At 39.4% G+C, this 20,734-nt stretch overlaps 1 protein-coding gene across 1 annotated transcript; it reads left to right on the top strand.

Annotated features, from left to right (window-relative positions):
• The first annotated feature begins 1,859 nt into the window (after positions 1-1,859).
• Positions 1,860-20,122, top strand: insyn2ab (inhibitory synaptic factor 2Ab). Its single transcript, XM_053333266.1, has 3 exons — positions 1,860-2,998; positions 7,742-7,813; positions 19,939-20,122. The coding sequence occupies exons 1-3, from the start codon at positions 1,860-1,862 to the stop codon at positions 20,120-20,122; spliced, it is 1,395 nt and encodes a 464-aa protein (XP_053189241.1).
• The last annotated feature ends 612 nt before the right edge of the window (positions 20,123-20,734 follow it).

Below are 20,734 nucleotides of genomic sequence, written 5' to 3'. Positions count from 1 at the left end.
AGTATTATAGAAAAGGAATATGTTTTTCAGAGGTAAAGCTGCAATAATACGAATTGGTGGTCATAACTTATGTCCATATGATCATTACAATATCTGGGAGTGCCCCATGTGTATATGTTAAGCAAGATTAATGGTATAATTAAAAGAAAAACTGGAAATGGAAATACAAAAGGGAACCAGCGGCACCACTTAGCAACTCAATTGAAGCTTAAATTGAAACTCTTATTGCAAGGTTAAAAATGTATGTCTGCCTGTCTAGTAGTAAGTAGTTGCCTCCCTGAACAAGCTCACAAGACTCGTGAACCATCTGTTGTTTCCAGAATGAAAAAAGAAGAAATTAAAACAATAGTTTACTTTCAAGTGTTTTCCATATCTTAAGCAAAGCACCATATAACTATGGCTTGTTTTTCAAAATGTCTGACGTTTCCATAATACTATTTGGGTAACACTTAATAATAATGGCTCATGATGTATATGATACGATATGGACGTATCACAAATCCCTGTTGCTCACCAATAACAATGATCAAGTCGCTGACTTTATGTGATTAGTTCACACTTAATAGATCATCAGTTAAGGGATGTTAATTCACAGTTACTACTTTCATTGGCATGCAACCAAATTAGCTGGATTCATCCTACATGAAAGTTTATTACATTTCAGAACCATGCATTTGCTTTACCTTGTGAGGCAGCTGAAGATCACAAATATCCATCTTGTCAGGCTTGAAGTTATGTGCTTGTGGCTGGACCACTATTGTTTCTGACCAATCAGTGTCCTAGAACTATTGGAACTAACAGGCGTAGTGTAGGTGTGACGACAATTAGAAGCAATAGCCAGTGATAGAAGGGGATGGACAGATGGTTCATCCAATCACTAGCCAAGAATTATTTTTGAAAATACCTGCTCTTTTCCAAGCAGTTTGTAAGGACAACTCAGATGGTTCTGTGTAACAAACCATCTGGCATGTCAGGTTAGCATTTACTCAGCCTCTCTAAAATTGCTTCATATATCTGAGAGAATAGGCCCAATGGTATTTTTCACACATTTATAACATAGTGGGTGGAACATGAGGTTTACTTTTTTTTTCTTTTCTTTTTTGTGAATTGCTACGTGGTAGAGAAAGATGCACCAAAACCAGAATCATCCAAAGGGTTGAGGGGAATGATCAGACATGTTTGAAGGTCAACATAAGTGCCATAGGCTTACCCAATAAACTGATGACTGAGTGTTTATCCTCATAGAAATATGAAGCTGAGAAAAATGTCTGAAATATACTTTAATATGGGAGGAATTCAGATAATTCGTTACCACTACTTGAAGTGGAATAGTTTCATGCATTATTTTATGATCACCTAACATGCCATCAATTGCATCATTACACATACAAAGACATGTTTCTAAGTTATATAAGTAAACAAGCTAAAAAGATGAATTGAGCTAAATTGAGATCTTTATGCAGATTCAAAATATGATTAAAAGCACTTGTTGTTTTTTTTACTCATTAGCCAACAGTTTGTTCAAGCCCTGTTAAAAGTCTCTATTAATAGCTTGTATGACTACATGTGTCTTCACAGTCACAATTGCATTTTTGACTTGCTGATGATGATGGTTATTTTTATCCTCGTTGTGTAGTTTGCATGTTTCACCATGTATCTTGACAATTACTGTGCTTAAAACATATATTAATTTCTATTTTGTTCACCTTTCACTCACAGCATTTTGTTATATATACACATAAGTTACAATGAGTTAAGACAAAAATTCTGATTACCTGCTACAGTGGCGCGATCCTAGATCAAATTCCTAGATAATCATGAGATTCAGATTTTTTTCTCTTTTACCTCTTTCAGGAAATATGGTGAGCAAAGAGGACACCAAATGCATCGTTCTATCAAATTCAGATGAATCAGATTCAGAGACAGCCCCATCACATAGCCTTGATGAACAGTCTGGACAGCAGGTGAAGAAGAGAAACAAGGCCTTACAAGTACGTTTTAAGGATATCTGTGACGCTCAGAATGAGCATAGGGGAAGGCGTTCCAGATCCATTTCCTGTAAAGTGACACACAGAAAGTACATGACCATGCCTGCCAGACGCTCTATTCCAAACGTGACCAAGAGTACTGGTGTCCAAACATCGCCAGACCTCACTAAACGATACAAGACTTTCCCTTTTGAGAGGAAAAAAGGACATACATTTAAGCATACTGCTTTGGTGGAAGATTACAGAGGACACAACAATGGTTTTTTGAGTGATATAAAAGCAGGAGAAGAGGATGGACAACCTATCGGGGAGTCCTCTAATTACAAGGGTAAGATTGTGGGGCAGACAAAAGCACTGCTTCACCACACTGACAGCAGTGATACAGAGGATTTGCTCTCCAGTGCCAACTGTGTGGATGGACCCTCGTGTCCAGACTCATCACAAGAGTGTCATCCAAACAGCACTCCCTCCAAGAGTGAACAAGAGTACCAGGTTTGTGGGAAGAGGACCAAACACAAAGGATTACCCCGAGAAGATATGGACACTGGCACCTCCTCAAAGCGTCAGCTGGCTAACTCAGAGTTTACACAGGACAAGTCAAAGGGCATGGGCCCTGTTGCGTGGAATTCTTTGACACAGGTGGAGTCTTTAGGAAGCCCCTCTGTGAGCTGTAAAAGGAAGAAGGGCACACAGCTAAATGAACAGCAGTCACAGACACTTCCCCATAGTGCCAAATGCTCTGCACAGTCACAAGGGCAGTGTCGGACAAGGCATGTGTCGGCCTCCTCTAAACTCCAGCAAACAGTTGGGGGGGACAAGGGATTTCCTCCGGGAGATACAGGAGCCCCAGGCATTGGGAGCAGCCAGCAGATAATGCCCTTATCTGGAGACAAGGATATCAAAGCACAGCTGCAGGCCATGGAGACTCTCATCAACTCGAGCCAGGAGACCATCAAGGTCCTACTTGGAGTTATTCAGGAGCTGGAGAAAGGTGAAGCACAGAGAGAGGGGTGAGTAGAATAGCCTTAGGGCCTGATTTACTAAAGGTTTGCGTGTGTAAAAACGTGTACAAAATTAACATCACCCGCAAGCTGATCTACTAACACAGCGCACTGAGGTTTGCGTCTCAACTGTGCAAGATAGCACGCACTGTCCATTTAGTATGTTTGCCATAATTAATATGGGGTTTCAACCCCAGTGTGCAAAATACAGGAAGGAGAAAATGCAAATATGTTATTTAGAACACGCATTGTGACCAGACCTGAAGGTAATTTTTCTGACGCTAACTGCGTCTATAAATAATACCTTTGAAGAGCAGGTATTAACCAGCTGCACTCAGATGACTTTTGTTACTGTAGAGAGGAGGAGACGGAGGCACAAAAACAGAATACGTACAGGACAGAGTTTTTCCACCCGTGTTAATAATTTTGGAGTGGAATATTTTTGGTTTTACTAACAGCATCGACTTTGTCACAAATAATCTCCCATATGTGGATTTTTCTGGTAATATTTGTTGTAACTCAATATATTTGTTAACCTCTTCCACTAGAACCTGAACACATTTCATTTTGCGCTTGCAGCTTTCTGCTCGTTCAAACTCTCCTTTCAGACACGCAAAACATTTAAATACTGCTGTCTCCACCCTGTTGCACCTGTTTTCATTTATGCAGTTATTCTTAGTAGATCACCCACAAAACGCAAATGAAACGCGCAATCTATTGCACTGCGCACGCAATTTAGTACCCACTATTTGGGATCTTAGTAAATCAGGTCCTTAGAGTGCTGACTTTCATCCATGCAACCAAGCCAATATTATGCACACTATCAGAGAATAAGCAAACTTAAAGGACAACAACAGATGCCTAATGTTGCATTTTTGTAGCTTTAAATGGAAACTGTGTAACTTGTACAAAAAGTAGATTGTTTGTTTTAAAAATATATATATCTCTGTGCAATAAAAATAACGTATCAAAACTTTTTTTTTTTAAGTGGTCATGTACAACCACTTTCTGGATGTGCCAGCTGAGAGTACTGTCATATCTGTGTCCCCAAGCAACAAAGTGTAAAACAACGTTTCCGCTGTAAAAGACAAATAAAGACATCAATGACACACTCCACAGTAGTGGGTGGCGATAGTGAGTCACTTCATTGTTTGCCAGTCACCCTAAAACATGAAAAGAACAAGAAGGAAGCCGAGCATAACAAAGAGGTTTAGAGTTAAAGCCAAAATGGACTGGAAATGTTGGTAATAATCCCTTATAGCACAGAATAACTGCAAGTATGGTATAGGATAAACTTTGAGTCTATCTATGAACTGCACTAAATGTTTACAATGAACAGTTTTTACAGTTTGCTTTTGTTGTCTAGAAGTTTGCTTAAAAGCCATATGATGATGTTCTTGCCTCGTCAGTTTTCCTTTTAGTTATATGACAATATTCCCAGATTTTAGGAATTAACTTGTAAAGTGCAATGCAATTATTTGTAATGATGGGCTAAACTACAAGTATTTGAAAATGTGATTACAGTGGTGTAATACGGTATAATAACCAAGCCATCAAGGTCTAATGAGGCACTTCAAATTTCCACTAGAGCACATGTTCCTTCTGTGTAATTTTAATGCAAAAGCAATTGTGCCTCCAACAATCCTTTTTGTGACATATTTCATTAAAGATGTACCTTTAAAAAAAGACAAAAAGGAATAACAAGCTTCATAAAGACTTTTATAGCAGTGCAATTGTAAGTAATCAATGTGCTCCATCTCTAAAACCCATGGCAACACAAAGCAAATTGTATTTAGTGCTTATCCATATCCAGTGGAGAACAAGACACCCTAGTGTGGCTCTGTGGAACTTGGTTTTCAAGGCCCAATTAGTGAAGCCTCATAACACTGCCTTTCATCTCCACAAAACTGTGCCTGCTATAGTGCCTTCACTGTGTTCAACATTATTAGAGAGGTGCAGTTACAGGACGCCATGCCTGCCTTCCATTGTACGTTTCCAAATACTCTCCCTTTTACAGCACAGTTGGACAGTCAGATAGCATTCTTTGAAGGAATACTTTTAGATTTACCAAAAAGCCTTAGTGTTCTCACCTAGGACAAAAGCATGATGTGATTTTTCAAGCACTCTTATTAACATACATGCAGTGATAAAAGAATAAAGCAATCTATTGTTCCAGCAGGAATTCAAAATTAACAATCTCTTTGTAAAAATACTTTTTTTTCATAGGAGTTACCTCAAGTTCACTGTTTACCACAAAAAAAAGAACATTATTTAAGAAAGGATCCTACTTCTCATTTCTGTTTTGGTTTGAGATTGTATATGCTATCAAAACTGTCTCCTGGAAAAGTACAGTGGGAATTCCTGCGATTTGTCTCACATCTTATTTTTCAAAATGAAAGCAAAAGCATTTTTGTGACACTTGATGATGTCATGTCTGCTTTCAGTTAATCGTCTCACTAAAAAAAGGAACTCAAAACAATGTTTTAGGGTAATCTGTTTCACATATCTTGATGGCACTCGTGATTGACATACATGCAAAAAAGTGTCTCTAAAAGATCAGATGCTTTACTTTTTTGCTCAATCAAAGCATTACTGAATATCTACAGTTAAGGCCTAATCATATTATGTGTATTACATAAACTGTACAGTAAAGTTTAATGTGTTGATCACCACCACTACATATTTTATAACAACCACAGTCTCTTCAGTTGCAGCTTGTGGTATCATTGCTAGAATCAGTGACTGTGATTCCCCACATCATGTCCACCATCTCATTGCACACACTCACAATAACACATTACATGTCATATGAAACAATGAGTCTTGACCTGATTGCAGCGGTTGTTCATAGGTTATCAGTAAAAAATAAAATACTGTGAGAAGAGTTATAGTCATGAAAGAATGTTTTAATTTATGCATTGACAAGATAGTTAATCAGAAGGCCTCTGAAATGTTTTATTGTCTTGTGCACCTGGAGGTGAAGATAAAGTGGGTCTTGGAGAGGTATCAGACTTCTATGATAGTAGACAACTTTGACCGAGGTATGTCCACTTGTTTTTCTCTCCCAGCTGGCGTGATCCAGCAAGTGCTGGGCTGCCGTGTAAAGATGACAGTTAGTGTTTAGCTTTTGGTATCTGACTATGTCCATGTATACGTGCTGTACCCCGAACTTCTCCGATCAGATGAGTCATATTTAACTTATATATTCAAGTGAGGACAACTGTGGCTCGTTGAGTTATTCCTTTATTTATCAGAGTAACGGTTGGTCTGAAGTACAAGTTTTCCATGACAAATACTATGCAGTGCTCAGGCAGGCAGAGCACAGCAGGCACGTAGGGGGGTGGGGGGTGGACAGTGAAACTGGAATGAGGAGGGCAGAATATATCCCAGGACAGCTGACGTAGGCAAACAACACAGCAGTGAATCTGTGCCAACAAACAGTCAGCTTAGAGAATGACTTTCAGAGGTGCAGGTTTTTTTTTTTCCTATGGAATAATTATCTGCGCCATTCTGTGATTTAATACCAGCGCCACAATATTGGGGTCATGAACATTTTACCCTGAATAGGAAAAAGAAGTGGGAGGGGGGTTTTTTTTGTTGTTTTTTTTCTCTCTGGTTGTGCAGAGTACACGCAGTGATTATAAATTTAGGTTAATACGCTTTGATTATTTGAGCGAATCTCTTTAAATTACAAGGCAGTAGATAAAAAAGCCAGACAGCAGCACAGCACTAGTTTAGACCTTGTCTCTGCAGTGAGTTACTGTCCTTGCTCACAGCTGTTCAAAGAGACTTCATTTGAGAACAGGGCAGGATGGATGAACTTGTTGACCTTGAGCCCCCATCAGCATTTTCGATCCACGCAGAGGCTGTTCTGTCACCCCCAATGAGGTCACCTCTCATGTCATGGCGAACAGTTGAGGTTCAACCCCCCCCCCCATATGTCATCCATCAGGGTGAAGTGCTACCCTGACAGCAAGGAATTACATGTGCAGCTCTAACACAGCCCCTCCCATCATCCTCACAATACTGCAGCCTGCTGCTAGATGCAGTGATATATAGCACAAATACCAATATGTACACCTGCACACCTCTACCAAACTCAAATGGGGAAATATGAATGAAAACTGGCAATATTCAACCACCAAAAGCAATTGTGTATTTAACATGTGCACACATAAGCCTTTGCTGCGCCACAAGAGATTGTTTATACTGTAGTTGGCTCTTTGTGGAAGTCCTTCCACATAACAAATTATAGCTCTTATACAGAGCAAACACCAGCCCCTTGAGGTAATGTACTTATACTAGACTTAGACAGGGGATACAATTCATCTTGTTGATTGTTCTTTTCATGTTTATTGTGTCTGTAGCAAATTAAGTTGGATGAGAAATACAAAAGATGTACAGTAAAGCACAGAATATAAAGATATTGATTTCACATTATGTGTGATTCATGTACAGTTAGTTGCTACTTACTTCTATTGCTATAGGATAGAGACACAGAGCACATTTTCAAAATACGTCATGGCAGAGTGAGGTAATCCTGTTTTGAAAAATCAGCAAGCCTACACACTTGATTAACCAAATCTGATAGAACCACAGGATCAGAACCCCTGCTGCATTTTCGACTGTTGGGAATAAACAACACTGGGTGAAAACCAAGCTGAACAAATTTGTCTGATAGCTGATACCCACAGGTGTTGAAATATGGAGCTAAAACCTGTCAAATATATCTTTTCATCTTTCTGTTCACAGGCTCTCCTACCGAACAGGACAAGACACAGCAAATTGTGACACTTGTCGAAACAGCGCATGCATCATTTACAGGTGGGCCTTTTTCACTGCCAGTGTGTCGTTAATTTTGCATTTAATGCTGTTTTCTGTATGATAAATCAGTATGATAGGATGAGTACCTGAGGTGTGCAATGAGACTGTCTTGGGCAAATATAAACAAGATTAAGTGCATTGCATTTACATCGGTTTGAGTGAAGCAATACAGCTAAAACAGTTTTAATGAGTTTATGTAAAAGCAAATTGAATCCAAAAGAGAAACATTTTAGTCCAGGTACTGGTAATACTATATATACTGTGTGTTGCACTATAGTATGTGTTGCTACAATGAATGTATTGTATGTATCTTATTGTGGTGTTCTGATATGTTATTTGCTGAAATATTGCTCAGAGGCAGGTGGAAAATACACTCAAGCTGTAATCTTGAGTTATTTGTCACTGCAATCCAAAAGCCTCTACTGCTGAACTCCCTTGTTACCTTGATCTGTAAAACAGGAAACAGACAGGTGTTTGGAAAATACTTTCAAGCCCTGAAAATATAGTTTGTACAGTGGGAATTCTCTGTTGTTTTCATGTGGCCAGAGTGAAAGTAGCTTAAAAACCCATTTGTCATATATTGTAGATGTAAACTGCATATCCTTTCTGAATGTGCTGCATATTTAACATCATGCAGACTATAATAAAGAATTGTTTTAAATTTCAACTATTATCTTTTTTGAGGGATGTGCAGCCTTACAATTATCACTTTTGGATTATTTTGGACAAATAACACTTTAAACATGACCTATATTGAATGTCTACTTATGATAAAATCCTACTGCAAAGAAAAGAGAAACTGTTCTGTCCTGGACACTTCCTTAGAGACCTTCTGATTTACAACACCCTTTCTACAAGATGTCTCTTCTCTCCTCTCCCTTGACAAATTGACCCAGATTATGGCTGATTTAGAAATCAAAGCAGTCAAAAGGTCTGAGGCCACAGCAGAACTTTGAGGAAGGATCTCTATTTCATATAAGATTCAGGAGGTTGAGAAAATCATCGGGCATCATGCCAGAACCACTCATACTCATGGGTGCCTGGTCATGTTTCAATATGGGGGACAAACTTGAAAAGATACATATCTGGAGAGGGTCTCTGGGTCTTCCCCCAGAAAAAAAAGTTATTTAAAACAAATGTCCCGCATATATTCACCACCTTAGCTCTGTTTCTTAACTTAAGTCAAGAAACAGCTACCTGCACTATTCTAGATTATATAAACTGAGGATGCAATGTAAACCAAAAGTGCATGAAGAACAGTATATAATTGAGTAGATCAGGACAGGAAAGGATTATTAGAAGAATAAAACGGAAAATATGTTGCATACAAACCTAAAAACCTATCAGTGGGAATTGCGGAAAGTTTCAAAGTGAGAGAGGCACAGAGCATCCCCATAACGATAGTGACTCACTCTCACTCCTGACTGTGTGCACACAGTGCGAGAGGAAAGAGAGAGATGCTGTGCTGCTGCCAGAAGAGCTGCTGATAGAGATTACTCTGAGCAGCATGCATGGGAATAAATTATAATATAATAGATTTGTATATATTTCTGGCTTTACCCCTGATGGTCTGAATAAGTCACTGCTGCATTGTGCTGCTGTTGCGCTCTGCTGCTCTGTCTTGTCCGTCTCTGCACTGTTAGTGTCCTCTTTTCACATGCGAGAAATAGAAGTGGGACATTACAATGTGTGAAAAGTGTCAATTACGTGAGTCTCATTGTCAATGCGTGAGAATTGGCAGTCCGGTTAATAGCCATGTTACATTTAAAAGAGCTGACTCTGATTCTGCTCCTTCAACGACGTCCCATCTCCACAGCTAAATCTTGCCCAATCAGCAAGCAAAGCCACAGTCCAGATCATTGATTCCCAACCAGACGAAAACGGTTGTAGAATGATGCCGAGAACATGGCAGTAGTGTGAACTTGTTAGTTGCAAAGTGTCTGAGGCCGTTGCCTGGGATCTCAAGAGACCCAACTTTTCAAATTGGCAAGTGAATTTTTAGAACATAAGGACATAGCTATTTCTCTTCATCTGAACAGGAAACCGCACTAGCCAGTCAACTGGCATAGATACCCTGTCTCTGCTGCTGCAGTAGCCAAAAACAGCTGTAGATATTTGTTTCCTGGCTTGCTGTCTTCACAGTTTATTAATAAGTGTTACTGCAGACAAGTGCCTGTCCATTGTCATCCATTGCCAGGTAAACACGAACAGAAACTTAACGCACTTAATACAGTTGCAGAGGTAGTGGAGTATGCCAGTGCATCATTGCTATGGAAACAGTCATTTGTGTAAACTGTTTTGACGTGAATAGCCCGATTTTAGAAAGCCACTTGCAATCCAGTCTCATTGCAAATCATTGATCTGAATTCACCTTAGTGGACGGGCTGGCAAAGTTGACTAATATTGACTCAAATCAGTTAAGCATGTCGACGAGAACACGATCATACATTAAGTTAGTTTAAAGTTTGGTGGTGGAGGTGGGCACTGGACCAAACAGGTTCATTCAACTTATGGTAGTCTATCTAACCCAAACCCCACCACAGATTTTCAGTCAATGATTGCAGTTCATATTTCTCACTATGTAAACAGTCAGACTCTAGTAATCTTAGATGTGATTTCTGTAAATGGAAGCCTTATGTAATAATTTTGGTCTATTGATTGAGCTAATAATCGAATGATGAACATACCCTGTCATGAACAGGATGCATTCATCGGGTCATTAAGTGGATTTGCTGAGTTCATTTTGGAACATAATGGGAAAAAGTTTTAGGATATAGAATATGAAAACACTGACCCAGACATGAGTCTTAGTATACCCAAGGAACAAGGCCAAAGACTATTTCATGTTACACTCCTGTTCTATGTAGAAGCAAAAATATAAGCTTTTCACTTTTAATATATCTCTATCAACACAAAAGGGTAACAGAGACAGGGTGATGCAGACACTCTCACTTCTCTACACTAGGGCAAAAGAAAGCGGCCATGGACTGTAGAAGAACTGGAAGATTTTCCTTCTGCTCTACCCCCTTCTAAACCTAATTTAAGGGATTGAAAGACAACAGTCAACCAAAGTCAAAGTCAACCCCCCCACCTGAGATTATAACAGAAAAACTGAGGCCTACATTGAAAAAAAAACTGTCAAAGCTGCTTGTGAACGTCAGCAACCTTTGCTCAAACTTCACTGAATCATGCCAAGCATTCAGGATCAAAAGCAACAGATACCCCCAGAGTCCTTCTCTCTCCTGCATCAATTTTCCATTTTTTTTACTAGTGAGCAGGGTCCCTCTCTCAGTCTCAAGGACTTCACTGAGCTAGAAAATAGTATGTACCTTAGTGCCCCTACCACCACCTCTACCAAGAGATTTTTCTGTCAGCAACACTCCCTATCCCTGTATGACTAGCAGCAGCACAAACAAGTCATTTGTCACTCCACACAAGATAAAGAACATGGCAAATCTCACCAAAATTTCTCTTTTAAGATTTACAAGTCAACAAATCAGTGATTTAACCAAACTGAACATTGCACCACTCACTGTTAAATCTGGAGACTGAATGGCATCTTAAAAAAATAGTAATAATGAAAATAATAGCAACAGCAATTATCATTACCATAACCACTCCCACCATCATGAATTATAATCTTCTAAAACTGATCAGGCTAAAATTTGTGATTCGGCTCACTTTCAATAGCAAATAAATCCACAGTCCAGGAGGTTAAGTCCAGGTCTTTCTCTTAGTTTTTCATATGGTGAGCAATAGAGAGATTGTCAATCTAAAAGCCTTTATTAGGGATATATTTTTGCATCATATATCCTGCATAATCAGATGCAAGACAAGCATAATAATCTTTCTGTCTTATCTTGTCTTTAAAACTAACTTTAAGCTTGTACAGGGATTTTAGAACAGGAGGGATGTGAATTATTTTCTTTGAACCAGTTAAAACTCAACTTTTTTGAGGATACTTGTGAACATTTGGAGATGACTGTACTTGTAATATAAGCAAACAACAGTTCTGCATCTGAGAAGGAAAGGGAAGGACTGACCTTGACAGTATGTTGTGATCTGAACTTATACCAGCTTAGGGCTGTGTGTGAGATCCCTACCCTGTTATCCAACATATCGATGAGAATATCATGATCAACAGTTTTGAAGGCTGCACTGAGCCTAGAGACCATGGTCTAATCATTTATAGTTTTCACCAAAGCAGTGTTAGTGCTATACCTCACTCTGAATCAGACTAGGAGTTCCATAAACATGTATTTATTTAAGCAGACTACCAAATGCATGTAGACTAGCTTTTCCAGGATTTTGCCAAGGAACAGTGGGTTGAAAATTGATCTGCAGTTGGTTAATATAGTTGCATCCAGATCACTAGTCTGCTAGGAACGATTGAAACAGAAACATCATATTTATAGGCATTGAGCCACTATAACAATGGCTGCTCTCTGCTCAATTCCGGATACACCACGGTAATATTGTTGTGGTTGTATTTGATCGTATCTGAAAATATACTCTCATTTTAGTCTTTTCTTTGTTTTATTGTACAGTGAAATTGTAGTGTATATTAATTTGCAATTTGGTAATCATCCATCCTGGCCTGCAACAGTTTTTCTTCAATACTACTACCTCATCATTTTAGAAGGAGTAATTAGTTTGTTTTTAATTACCTTGACTTTAGGAGTTACCAAATAAATTTTACCCACTACCTTAGTGCAATTGATTAAGAAGCTGTAATGATGAAACATGGTTAATGATAAATGGACTGTACTTATATAGCGCATTTCTCATCTTACAACCTCTCAAAGGACTTTTTACACTCAAATTCATACACTGATGGCAGGGGGTGCCACGCAGTGTCAACCTGCTCATCAGAGGGAGATTAACATTCACATTTTCATAGACTGTTGGCAAAACCATTGTGAGTGATTTGATCTTATGTATCTTGCCCAAGGACACATTGACATGCGAACTGGAGGAGCTGGGAATCAAACCACCCATCTTCTGATTAGTGGATGACCTCCTGAGCAACAGCCGCCCCGACATTAATTGCAAAAGTGTTTAAAATGTCAGTGCATTCTCTAACAGTAAAATAAATACAACATTGATCAGTAACAACAATATCAGTTGTAAAAAATAATTTCTTATTATGGTTTGTGGTTTATGACTAGGTCCATGTTAATGGCTCCAGTCCTGTGTAAAACCTCTAGGTTTCCCTAGGTGGGACAATGGAGTGGAGTTTTGGGTGAGCAAACTTTTGTTGATCTTGCTGACTTTATCAGCCCCACCTCCCCCTGTTAAGAGTGTTGTTTTCTCATTTTGTTGTCACTTTTATGTGTGTTTCTCCCTTGTCTTCCTGTGAAGGGGTATTGGGCCTTGACAGAGTCCCTAGTAAGACAGAGAGACAGAGAGAAGACTGGTGATGATTATGCGGCGACACACGCCTGGCATCCTTTGTGTCCTTGTTGATCTTGTCCGCCTACAGGGGAGAGACTGATCTTTTTTCGCCAGTTTCTTTCATCTCTGATTTTCTTTTGTATGTCGGAAGAGGGATGTTGGAGGGTTTTTTTTTTCGACACAGCCTTTTCTGTTCAAATGAAAACTGTCCATTCTATAGCAGTCTCTATGCTTCCAAAACCAATCAAAATGATCAATGTAGTTCCTATTATGAGAAGAACATGTCAAATCTTGGCAGTATTGAGCACCAGCAGCCAAATGTTCTATACACTTTTGTATGACAGGATTTTGGCTTGATATAAAAACCTGGGTTGAGAGTTCATCAAGAATTTCCAGCAGGTATGTGTAGTCTCTTTATAGGAGCTCTGAGCCTTCTATTAGGAAAATTCATTAGCTCCAACATGTATGATAATCCTGTTGTTGTCTGTGTGGTTCAGTGTAATTTCAGGTATTTTCTGGGCCATGTCAGTTACGCCTGGCAGGTAACACACTTCATCAGTTTGCTTTTCACATCCTTAATTACTGCATCTCCCACAAAAAGTGTTTTTGGCTTCTGAGCCCGTTGGACTTGAGTAGACCTATTTCTGGTTTCAGTACATGCATGTTATGCCTAGACAAACTTATTTCTGAGGAGGCATAAGTGATGGCATTGCTAGACACAAGCCTCATACTGGCAGTTTCAGTATAAAGCTTATGCCTTGCATTTATGTGTGCTGCCGAGATGCTATCATTGGGATTGTGGGTGTCACCAATACATTAGAATCTGGGATATCAACAGCAGCAGCAAGGAGCTGATGCTAACAGATGTCCTCCAGTGCAATATGTCTGTTTCCCAGCTCTATTTTTAGAGAAACATGGCAGGGAGAAAGCCTTTCGTCCTTGTTCTTTATTTTTATTTCTACAACAGACCTCATCAATCAAGAGCTCCAGGTTTGCTGCACCAGGAGTAGATCATGAGATAGTCTTTGGTCTTGCAGAGAAACTGCACGTTAGGGTCAGTTGAGATGTCATTTTCTCATCAAATGTCCACAGGTACATGGGCCAGAACAGGACAGTGTCATTATCCTGAGAAAGACTGGTGACCTGTTAAGGGTACAGCTAATGGATGGATGGATGGAGGTCCAGGACAGGATATTTGTCCTGTTTTTCTCAGTGAACATGTCTAATCAAAAGTCAAAAGGTCAGCTGGTTTGAATCCATAGTGAGCCCACATAAAACTGTTGAAAATATCTCAAGGGATTAAAAGTAATCCATAATAAACACCGGAGTGTTGAAAAGTTGGATTTAAATACAAAACCTTGATAATAATGGATGTTGAAAAATATTCCAGTATATGTTTGAACATAAGAGCTTATTTAGAGTACATCTGCTGAGGAGCTAGAAATGTCGTTTTGGCTCTCTGGCACAGTTCTTGACTGGTTTAGGTCTTCCCTTGGGAAGTTCTGTTAGAGAGTTAATATTTATTATGGTAAATGTATGTCCCAGGCTCTATTCTGTCCCCTGATCATCCACAAATATGGTATTTTTCACCTTTGAAACTGCATTTCAGAAGTTAGTGATTATCTAGTGTTAGATAGTTCAGCATTTTAAATACAGACTAAACAGAAACTTTGTTTATAGGGAAGAGGCCAAATTAAACTGACTGATTTCGCAACTGATTTCGCAACTAATTTCACAACTGATTGCATGTTCTCTTAAAATCACATCTCTGGTTAACAATCAGGGATATCTTTGATAGTGATTTAAATTTGGAGCATGCACCCATATCTTTCTTGCAATATTTAATATCATCATAAATTCATCACCTGGTCAAAAAAGAATCAAATGAAAATGCAGTTTTCAAGTATCCAGTAAAAATATCTCACTAGCTATGGCCATGAAGTTTTATACAAGTATTTAAGGTCCCTGATCTTGTCTAGATGATAATGATTTCTTGATCTTGCCGTTATAAGACAAAGCATGCCAACTCTGTATGTCATTGAAGGAATTTTGCTGGAACATAGGCCGGATTTGTCAGTTGGTGTTCAAAGTTGGCCCATTCTCCCTGGCTTGACCAGAGCAAGCCGAGAGCAGAGAAAGAGAGAGAGAGGGAGAGAGAGAGATGGAGAGGGAGAGAGAGAGAGAGAGAGAGAGAGAGAGAGAGAGAGCAGTGGTGGTCAAGCAAGCTAGAGAGTAAATGAAGGGAGCGGCCTGCGCTTGCAAGAAGAAAGCCTGAATCAGATAAATAAAAAGTTATTTTCCGATTTTTTTGTTGCAGTTACTATCTAAAGTTGCCTGATATCAGACAGAATTGTCACATTGTTAGACTCTGTTTCCATCTGCAGTTTGACATTGCCTCCAATCTAACAGACTTCCATGAGGGAGGGGGGACAGAATCTTCAGATTCATATTGGATTAGCACTGTCTAGCTTCACTCCTCCTTGGTTCCAGGTTGGTAATTTGCAGGGGCCAGGGCATCTGCAAATAAATACACCGACACACAGTTGTAGTGGGTCATAAGTGATGATTGAAAGCTAGTACTTTTGTATAAGTCTATACCTTGTTTTTCAAGGAGAACTGTGCAAAGTATACCTTTAACTAACAAACTGAACAATATCTGATGGAAAAAGCGCCTTGAATCTATTGTAACTAAACCACAGCATGCATAATGGTAATCAAATCACAATGGTGATACACTCTGCAGAGTGCTAATAAAGTGGCTGATTATTATTTCATCTGTGTTCTGTATCATTAAATAGTTGTTTATTTCAGCTCATCCACCTGGTTTTTAACAGTCACTGAACAGAGCAGAGCTGTAGTTGGCAAACAGAGCAATCTATCCTGTTCCTATCTATCTCTGCCAAAGAGATTGTCATAAATATCTAAAATTCGGCAAATACTGCTGTTCAGCACGAACCTTTGAGACTGAATGATGTTTTTGGAGAAAATATAACAGCATTTATTTTGGTGTTTATCACTGCTCCTTAACTCAGGTGTAATTTAACTGTCACATACTTCATTACTAAAACTGCTGTTATTCTAATAGTCCATTAATCCAGTGAGTTAAATTGCTGATGAGGCAGCAGTAATCACATTGGTGGACCAACACTGTCTGACACGTTGCTGAACAGGCCTGAGGTAAATTAAAATGAGCCAAAAACAGAAAGGTGGAACCATAAAATCAACCATTGCTCAAAGTTAGCAACTACATGTTGCGACCATTACAGAGTAGCAGCCCCTGAGATGTATCCCTTAATTTTAGAGCACTTCAGCACCTCAAGTATGTCAAGATTCAAGCAGCTGCTGAGCTCAGGTACTAAATCTGACCTAGTAGGTTTTATCTAGAATTCAGTTCTTCCCTGACAGTCTCCACCAATCCTTTTTGTATACTGCAGAGTCTCTGCAACAAATAGGGAATAAAGAGACAGAGAGAGCAACTGAACATATTGAAGATGAATCAGGAGAATAACACTGTAGTTCAATTGTCTCACCCAAACGTTTCACCTTCCTTAAGTGATATATAGACATGCAGATAGTTCTGTTTTTTGTACAGACTTTAGAGAACTATTTCTGCTTCCATCACAGTACAATGGAAATCATTTGAATTTTTGTGCAGTGCTCACAGCAAATACAACTGATTCTGGATAATCAGGGACATTGTGTGCTGTGGATTATCTAGAGTCCTATGAAAACAGGTTGCTGTTTAATTTTTCAACTGTTCAACTGTTTGTAATGCTCCGAACACCACAAACAATATTCCTCTCACTTCCATTGTATTGGGTGATTTTTCAACTTACTGGGATATTCTTTGGGTTAGGTGTGAGAGCAGATTGCACTCCACACCTGCTGAGATCCGATCACAATAAGAGCACAAAGGGGAGTACATGGTGTATCTACCCTTTGCTCTTAACAATTTCTCACTACACACATGTAATTCAAACAATAGTTTCAGCTGCAATTCAAGTGTGGCCAACCACTGGGTCAGTCTAAGCCCATTTAAAGAAAAAACAAGCTCAGGTCAAAGCATTAAAGGCTTTTTTGTTCCCTATCATGCTGTGTTGAATAAGAACCAGAATTTGAATCAAAGTGTACAATGTAGTGTTTGCAATTTGAAACTAACAATGACTTTGAAAAACTGTTAAGTTCACTGAAAGGCATTGCAGTATGATGAGACGCAAAGGAGCTCATTAGCACTTGTGTCCCATGCTGAGATGGAGGAGCTGTGGTTGTTTTGGTGAACGATTGTCACAATTGCCTATTCCGTTTTGTCCTCATTAATGAGATTGAGTTTATCTTTGCATTTGTGAAGCGGAAAGTCATGTAATAGAGAAACGCTGGTGGCTTTTTTTATCTGATATGCAGTAAATGACAGAGGAAGAATTTTTGCACCTGATTTACATAACCTGTGGGAAGTTTCTGCTTCATCTGTTACCTGTCAGTGGAGGAAATAACTGTCACTCTCTGGTGATTTAATCTACTATACCCTGTCATGCAGCTCTGAAGATGCTGCACCTTAGCTACTCATCTTATCAAGTGGAGAGTTTGAAAACTATGAATAGCCAAAGGGGAAATCAACGGAGGAGAAATTATTTAACGCTGAAAGGTGCCAGTAGCAGAAAGAACAGAGAATAGAGAGCAGGTACAAACTATTGAATGAATAGAGTATGAGGAGCTAAAAAGACATCTCACAGCAGCAGAGACCCTCCCAGGAGCAACAATCATTGAATGGTGCTCAGCTCACCACGACCGCAGACAAACAAACGGCTCGCTAGTGATCACAGCACCAGCTACTCACACTGCATAGCTAAAGAGATGATTAATCTGCTTTGCTGAATGCCCTAGAAAAGCCTCCGTCTCCAGCTGCTTCAATCTCTTTTGTGTACAGAGATGATCTTAGATATAGTGCTTTTGTTTGCTGAAGCACCTGCTCCCCAGAGCCACCCGTGTTGTACAGTGCTGCCTCTGGCTTCCCACTGAGGCATTTTTCCACAGCATACAGTAATTGCAGTGGTCTGCCAAGTGATTAATTGCTTAATAATTTCTGAGGCTATTCTGTAGTGCTGTGCACTGCTGTGATTTTACTATGCTTTCTGTCAAGTAACCATTATTTATGTAATAGTAAAAGATTGGGTTTTTTTAACACAAAACTAAATATACAAATAGAGATAAAAAAGAAGCAGAAATTAAACTAAAGATGGCATGAACAAGTGATGTAGAACATGAAGAGACATCAGGATGAATGTTTCTGTTGTAAAAACTGAGAATATTGCTGCTATTTGAGGTGGAAATGCACAAATGATGGAGATGTGCAATAAGAGACTTCACAACAAAAAAGTGCTTAAAAACCTTTTTTTCTCAATATAAATGACAATAATAAGGTGCTTTGGTTCCTAATACATTTTTGAGTTGCTTTTCATTTAATATAAAATATTGATTTGTTGGTAGCCCCAGCCTGCCAAAGTACTATCCAGCTCTCCATAGAGGTTTTAATAGAGCTCTGCTCTTAGCTGACACTTATCTTAAGGCTGAGGACAGCTCCAGGATTCATTATGTCACTTTGAGTATAGCATATCCTTTAGCGAACTAATTACACTGCCCATCAAAGCAGTTACTCCATCGGGCCAAGCTTTGTACTTTAATGTCTGTTTGTCTGCCTGCAGACAAGTAGAGCACTACATGTTTGACCTTGACATGTCAGATGTCATCTCTTCTGGCAGCATCAGTTCTCCCTTTAACTTTAATCCTCTAGAATGTCAGGAACGAGCTGTATAAGTAGAAGTATTCACTGCGGTGTGTTTAGTACTGTTGGCGATAAAAAAGGGGGGTGGGGGCGTTGAATCAAAATGCCTCAAACCAAATGCAACAGAACATTTCATTATCAGGTGAAGTTTGCTGGGGGGTGTCACTTCGGCAGGCACATAGCAGATGATTCATTCTCTTTTATTTTCACTATGATGCTTTCAAAATTTATTGCATACCCCAGGAATAAATACATTAACAGAGCCTGCAAATCAATAGCAATAAAGTGAAAGGAGATGGTGTATAATAGTGCATTTATCCTACGCTTGAATACAGGCAGTTAATCAAGGTCTGCTTGGCCTCTCAATGGTTTCATTTGGATGGGATTAAGCCCTACATCTCTCCCAGGCTTGGGAGATTTAATCGGAGAGAGAGTTCAACTCCGGTGGCAGAACAAAATCAGACGATGACCAGCCTGGGATTACACTGATGGATGTGGAAGTCTGATGTCAGGAGCAACCCACATTCTTGCCCTTTTTTTAATACAAATATAATCTATGCAGGAAAAGCCCTTTGACTGCATTCATACAAAATACAGAGATGATGCAAGGAAACTTTATTACTCAGAGGAGTGTCTGAAATATGGATATGTGCCGCAAGAGATATGTGCTGCCAGGGTGTCTGCCAGTGCAGTTGAACTGCTTGCCTCCCTCCCAGCCTCCATCTGGACATCATTGGATTAGTAACACAGAAAATAAGTCAAAAACTGAGTCATAACTGTTACAGCCACAAAAAAGACCAATCACAAACTTTAACAACCTTTAGATTAATACCTCTCATTTCACCAGCAAGAAAATTGCCATCTACTATCAAATCTTATAAATATTACAAGTCCTGTAAGTATCATGCTCTGAAATGAATAATCTAAAATTCTACATCTTCTTATCTTGCAGTGTGGAGCTGGACTTCAAGCTGCAGGAGGACAAGCTACAGCCCCTGATGACGAGACTTTGCCCCCTGGACAGCCAGCAATGCCCCGCTCTGCCTTACTCCAATGAAGTGTTCACATCCACACCGAAGCGCAAGTCCAAGACAGAGTCCAAAAAGCATGCTCGTTGGAAACTCTGGTTCCTTTGAATAAAACATGAAGGCTTTGGAAATGGCCTTTTATTGGGCACATTAATACCCCTGCTATTCTAAAAATGGATGGAGGAATATTCAGAGGGAGTAATCAACCCATGGGAATGGATAGCCTCAGAAAACCAATTCATGTGGGGCTCTGAGTTGAGACTGAATATCAGTTGGGGGACAGCAAAGACAAAAAACATTTATAATTCTGCCAAACCTTTTTCTGGCATGTTTGCTGGAGAGGATCAACTTATATCTGTGAACCTAGGTGAGCTTTGGGATACATTTTTGCACATGTATTTTTTAAGCTGTGTTATTTATACACTGGGTAAATGCACCTCTCACTTTATAGTCCACTTTTTTATGCATTTCTCCAATGCAACGCACTTTTAGTCTTTTTTCCCCTTAGAGCATATTGCTTGGCAACAAGAGGAGGCACCATGTGGAGGGCCTTTTATGAGTGAAGCTATAATCTCTGAATGGACATCAGCCCCACCTCCGGCAAAGCACAAACATTTGACTATTGAGAGCAACATGCGTAAAAGACTGAAACACAGTACAGTACATGACAGTATGTCAGCACTGTCCTCATAACCCTGTCTATTCTGTCCTCTTTCTCTT

The sequence above is a fragment of the Scomber japonicus genome, chromosome 14, assembly GCF_027409825.1.
Source record: "Scomber japonicus isolate fScoJap1 chromosome 14, fScoJap1.pri, whole genome shotgun sequence".
Classification (NCBI taxonomy): domain Eukaryota; kingdom Metazoa; phylum Chordata; class Actinopteri; order Scombriformes; family Scombridae; genus Scomber; species Scomber japonicus.
The sequence above is the reverse complement of the archived record's forward strand: the minus strand, read 5'-3'. Positions and strand labels throughout refer to the sequence as shown.